We start from the raw sequence: 5,889 nt of genomic DNA, 5'->3' as shown, positions 1-5,889 counted from the left end.
CTCTTTATCAAGATACTTAATGTACAGTAAATGTGAATGGTAACTTTACTGATTTTTTTTTCTCTTTTACAAATTTATTTATTTCCTCTTCATTATACAACGTAGCATACAAAATCATATTACAAATCATGTTTTGTTTAAGAAATTAACAACAACAACAACAACAATAAAAGATGGGTATCAAACTCTTCAACAATTGAACAATATCCTAAAGATACAGTCAGCTCTCGTTACAATAAACTCATTGGGCCCGGCGAAACCACCGTGATCTTGTCACTTTTGAAACCTTGCCATATCCAAGGCGCAAATACCTCTGAATAGGAAAATTTTCAAACCCTGGGACCCCAAAAAACTACCCCATCACGTCGGGGTTCTGCATATGAATATTCTTTATAACGACAGTCGACTGTATGTTCTGCTACAATGACCTAAAAAAATATGTTCTACAGGGGACCATTTCTTATAATGAAAATTTAATTTGTTTGTTCGTTTTGCAATGTTGGATTCTATATATCGGATATTAACAATAAATGCTGTCAATCCATGAAATTTCACACCTGTATCTTTGCATCTTTGAATATATATGTACCTTTTGTATAACAATATTAAATGATTCAATAAATTCCTGTGGGGCCCTTTCCAGTCTTTGATGAATCCAAACATTACTCTAATTCTTGTACAATCCTCTAATTTGACATGAAAGATCGTACCAATTTCATCCACAAATTTTTGAAGTAATTCTTTGGCAGCTTTACAATCAAAAAACAAATGTGCAGGGGTCTCAGCACATGACTTACAAAGCGTACACAACTCTGATTCTGATATTTTCATCTTAAACAATCTTTCATTTGTGTAAAGTATATTATGCGACAACTTGAACTGAAATTCTCTCAATTTTACTTCAATTGTACATGTAAATGGCAACGTATATATTTATGTCCAATCTTCTGGTTGAATTCCATACTTGCCAGCGAAAACTGTTTCGCAAACAGGTCTTGATTTAATCTCTTTTAAAAATTCCTCATATATTGGTTTTGATTTCACATCTTGTAACTGTGAGATAATAAGATCCTTTTGTTTTTGAGCCACTTCTTCTTTCCAAAACATCTCCAATAGGAGTGTATTGAAGGAACATTTCGAGTATTTTTGAACAGAGTATACAATTGCCATATACATCTATTATATTTGCTTGGCACTCCTTTCCTTAACCAAAATTCAAAATCAATGAGCCGTCCATCAATACTAAATATTTGATATATACAACATAAACCTGCTTCAAAAAACGGCCTGCAGAATATTGAGTGCTTATCAATCAAAATATTCTGGTTATTCCATACTGGTTGTTGTAGGATGCCTGCTTGGCTATTTTCATCACCAATAAAATTCTCATGTACGTTTGTCTTTAACCATATTCGTAGAATATTCTCATAGAATGGAGGGATACCCCTCTTATCAATAGTTTCAAGGGAATAATTACTTTTGAACACTAGAATTCCACCAAGCCTTTTTAAGAAATAATCTCCCAATAGCACCCATTGATGGTTGCGATTTCCATAATATCTTTTAACCCACTTAATTAACTGCGTATCAATCATACATTGTAAATTGGGGAATTTGAGACCACCCTCAGCATATTGTGCATACATAGTTGACCTTGAAATCTTATCTGGGCCATTCCATAAAAAGGAAATCATTAACTTCTCTACTTCTTTCACAAAATCTTGAGGAATTTCAATGTTTGATATCAAATAAATTATCTTAGACATAATAAATGTTTTCAAAATTTGAATTTTACCAATTAACGTTAAATTACGATTTTTCCAAATAGAAAATGTTCTCTTAATCTCACCCAATCGATCTTCAAAGTTTCTTCGGATTGCTTCTTTTTTGTCATATGAAAACCAGATTCCAAGAATTCTAAGACCATTGTCTGACCACTTTATCATCTGTGGCTTTTCTTTCGATAGTCTATCATTTCCTATCCACATTCCATCTAATTTGCTTCGGTTGAGGCAAAGGCCTGATATATCAGAAAATTCTTGAAAGCTTTCTAATAATACTGATAATGATTCTGTATCCTTACAAAAACATGTTATATCATCAGCGTAAGCTGTATATTTAATCTGTTTTCCGAGCATCTCCATTCCAATGATATTTGGATTATTTAACAATCTCATTAAATATATCTCGAGCCCTAATATGAATAAAAGGGGGGCAAGGGGGTCGCCTTGGCGAACACCCCTTCCAATTTCAAAATAACCAGTGGTAAAGCCATTTATCAATACACAGCTATTTATACCTGCATGCAATGTTCTCACCCATTGTATCATTGACGGACCAAAATTAAGACATTCTAAACACTGTAGTAAATACCTATGACTGAGTGAATCAAATGCTTTGGTAAGATCTAATGCTAACACAATTCCAGATACATTGTTGGCATCTGCATAAAACATTAAATCTGAAATGAGTCTTATACCTTCACCTATATATCTGCCTTTAATAAATACTGTTTGCTGAGGATTTATCAAATTACCAATGATTTTAGACATACGTTTCGCTAGACATTTAGAGAGTATCTTTGCATCCACATTTATTAAGGTGATTGGTCGCCAATTACCCAATAATCTCTTATCTTTATTGGATTTAGGAATCAATTTAATTATTCCTTGCCTCTGTGACACGGACATACTTCCTTTTTCAAAAGCATGATTAAATGATCCTATTAGTTCTTTAGAAATCAAAGGCCAAAATGTCTCATAAAATTCCACCGATAAGCCATCATTACCAGGTGTTTTACTTTTTGACATCCCAAGGAGGACTTCCCTTGCCTCTTCATGTGTTATCAGGCCTTCACAAGAGGCCTTTTCATCTTCCGTGAGGTGCTTTAAGCAGGAACTTTTTATGTAATCATAACTCACTTTGTCAGACACTGTATCCCTGTTTTCAAACTGTTTACCAAAAGATTTCATCACAAAATTTCGTATATGATAGGGATGTTCAATAAGTTCCTCACCTGTATCTAATACATCTATGTTTGTACTCTGTGCTTGTGTCTTTTCCAATGATAAAAAATATTTTGTAATCTTCTCTCCTTTCTCGTACCAGGTACATCTTGAACGTAATATGGCCCCCTCTGCTAAATAATTGTACATGCAGTTAAGTTCCTGTTCAATTTTCTCTTTCTTTTCCCATTTTTGCTCATTCATTTCTGTCGGGTCCATGTCATTTATTATTTTCAATTCTTGTTCTAATTCTTTTCTTCTAATTTCTTTTATATTTTTCTTCCTTTTGGAAAATGAGATTGTAAATTCTCGTATTTTGAATTTTAACCAATCCCATAATTTTCCTTTATCATTTTTATCTTCCCATTCATTTACCCACATCTCATAATGTCCCTTTAAATTTTCAACATACTCGACATCATTAAGTAAACTGTTATTAAACTTCCAATAAGATGGGCCCACAGTGTACTCTTTAATTCTCAGATGTAAATTCACAAAATCATGATCTGACAAAACACAGGGGACCATATCACAATCTGTCACCATAATTTGTACAGACTCATGGATTAACCAGAAATCCAGTCTTGACTGAACACAAGGATTGGAGCGTCTCCAAGTAAATCGTCTTGATAACGGGTTCTTGTCTCTCCAGATATCTTTTACATGATAAACGTTTTTAATATTTTCTATTATTTCACAAGAGTGCTTCCAAGTGGACTTCATATTACCGCCCTCTCGGTCCAATGCCAAACTTTGAATAAAATTAAAATCTCCCCCTATTAATATTGTCTGTTCAGCATCATAATATTCTTGTATAGTCAAGTCTACAGCTTGAAAAAAATGCATGTGGTCTTTTTCATTATTTGGTGCATATACATTACATATCATAAACTTTTTCCCATATACTTCCATTTCAACCAGCAAAAATCTCCCGTTAGAATCTTTCACTGTCTTTATCAATTTTATATGTGGGGTTTTCCGAAATATGATACACACTCCCCTACTAGAGGAGGTTCCATGACTGAATACAATATCGGCTCTTAATTGGTTCTTCCATAAACTGTCATCCTTATCAGTCGAATGGGTTTCCTGTAATAAAATAATATCCTTTTTTAATTTGGATAAAAAACAAAAGTATTTTTTCCTGGCTTTAAAGTCCCCTAGCCCATTAACGTTATGGGTCATTAACTTCAGATCCATATACATATTTCATAAGTAGGTAACCTTGCAAATTCTTATGACCCACCATGATCAAGACAAAACAGACAACAAAACACTGGCAATGAAAATTATCGAGTAAAACATGATCACAAGGAATCCAAGTGCCCCTGGGCATCTTCACAGTTATTTTTTCCTCAGGTTGACAAAAACAAATGATTTTCCCTACCACTTAATCACATGAATAGTGTATCTTGTCTTCGGAGATATCAACTGTTAATGTACTGCTGGCATGACAGGGTGCTGACTGCTGAGTTATGGCAGTCGTGTCAAGAGTTTTTCAAAGTATGTCGTATTTTGTTAGACCATTGTCTACTGTGCAAAAGCAAACTGCCAATATCCATTCTATCTTGTGGTGTGCTGCTTGTACTCCACTTCTTTTCCGCTCTCAGTCTCCCTGTAAAACAATCGCGCCGGATATTTGAAGTACACCTTTCGCTTTGGGTCCTCCTCTTTCAGCTTTCGTTTCAGTGGCAGCAATTTCCTCCTGCTTTCTCGCACTTCTACCGGCAGCATCTCATCGACAAATATCTGGTGATCCTTTCCGTTGTGCTGAAAAGGCCTCTCCTTCAAATATCTGCGGGCACTGCTGATCACTGTTTGTCTGGTTGTGTATCTACTGAAAGCTACCACAACTGGGCGAGGAGGGCCGGGTTTTGGCCTGATGCGGCCTGTGCGATGAGCTCTTTCAATGCTCACTTCACCTTCCATTTGCATATTTGACTTGGCAAATTCTTTGATCAATTGCTCACACTTCCCATCGTTTTCAGCACCTTCAGGAAACCCGTAAAACACAGCCGTATTCCTCATCTCTCTCGCAGTGAGGTCAACAAGACGCTCTCTCAATTTCATATTCTCCTTTTCTTGCTTGTTTACTTGGTCCTGTAACTGTTTGATATCAAAACGGCACGACTCTTGCTCCTCTTTCAAGTTACTGATTTCTTTCTCATTTGTTTCAATCTTACCAAGAGCTGTGTCCAACCTGGATGTGAGATTGGAGTTCATTTCGTCTATCTTGTGGATACGGGCCGCGAGTAGTTCATCTGTGGTTGACTTCTCCCCGTCTACTCGTCGTTTTTTCTCAAGCGAGGAGCGTGGAGGTGATTCCGCCGACGCGCCCGGGCTGGTTCCCTCCATATCTCGGTGAAGTGGTTTCACTACCGTGTGCACTGCAGAGTCAGTTAAGCCGTGTGCATTATCACTGTCACTGTGTTCTTGCGTAGCCTTCTCCGTAGTAGCGTCGCTAAAATCCATCTTAGGGTCAGAATCCTCCTTTTCCTTGAAATAATGGGAGATTGTAACGACTCCTTGGTCTAAGCTCCTTTTTCTCGATGTCATTTTGACTTTTCAAACTGTAGTAGGCGAAATGAGCTGCAATTTTATTTCCTCCTAATGCCTCCGTAATACTCAGACACGTCTTAACCGCACAGCGCCATCTTGGATTCCCTTACTGATTTTTTTAATGTGGATCTATGGGTAAAACAAGGTTGTCTTTTGTCCCCAGTCCTGTTTAATATTTTCATTAATGATATAGTTGATAGTGTGAGGCTGTGTAACAGAGGTATCCAGGTGTTAGATACAAACATTGATATGCTTATGTATGCAGATTACATTGTGGTAATTGCTGACAATGAAAATGATCTTCAGTTGAAGCTTGATAGTATAT

The 5,889-nt window shown here is 36.3% G+C and overlaps 1 protein-coding gene across 1 annotated transcript; it reads right to left on the bottom strand.

Moving 5' to 3' along the window:
- Positions 1-4,568: 4,568 nt before the first annotated feature.
- Positions 4,569-5,561, bottom strand: LOC140240211 (uncharacterized). The gene has a single exon (XM_072320004.1). The coding sequence runs from the start codon at positions 5,559-5,561 to the stop codon at positions 4,569-4,571; it is 993 nt and encodes a 330-aa protein (XP_072176105.1).
- Positions 5,562-5,889: the final 328 nt, after the last annotated feature.

The sequence above is a fragment of the Diadema setosum genome, chromosome 16 (genome assembly GCF_964275005.1).
Source record: "Diadema setosum chromosome 16, eeDiaSeto1, whole genome shotgun sequence".
NCBI classification, from domain to species: domain Eukaryota; kingdom Metazoa; phylum Echinodermata; class Echinoidea; order Diadematoida; family Diadematidae; genus Diadema; species Diadema setosum.
This window is presented reverse-complemented; position numbering and strand designations above follow the sequence as displayed.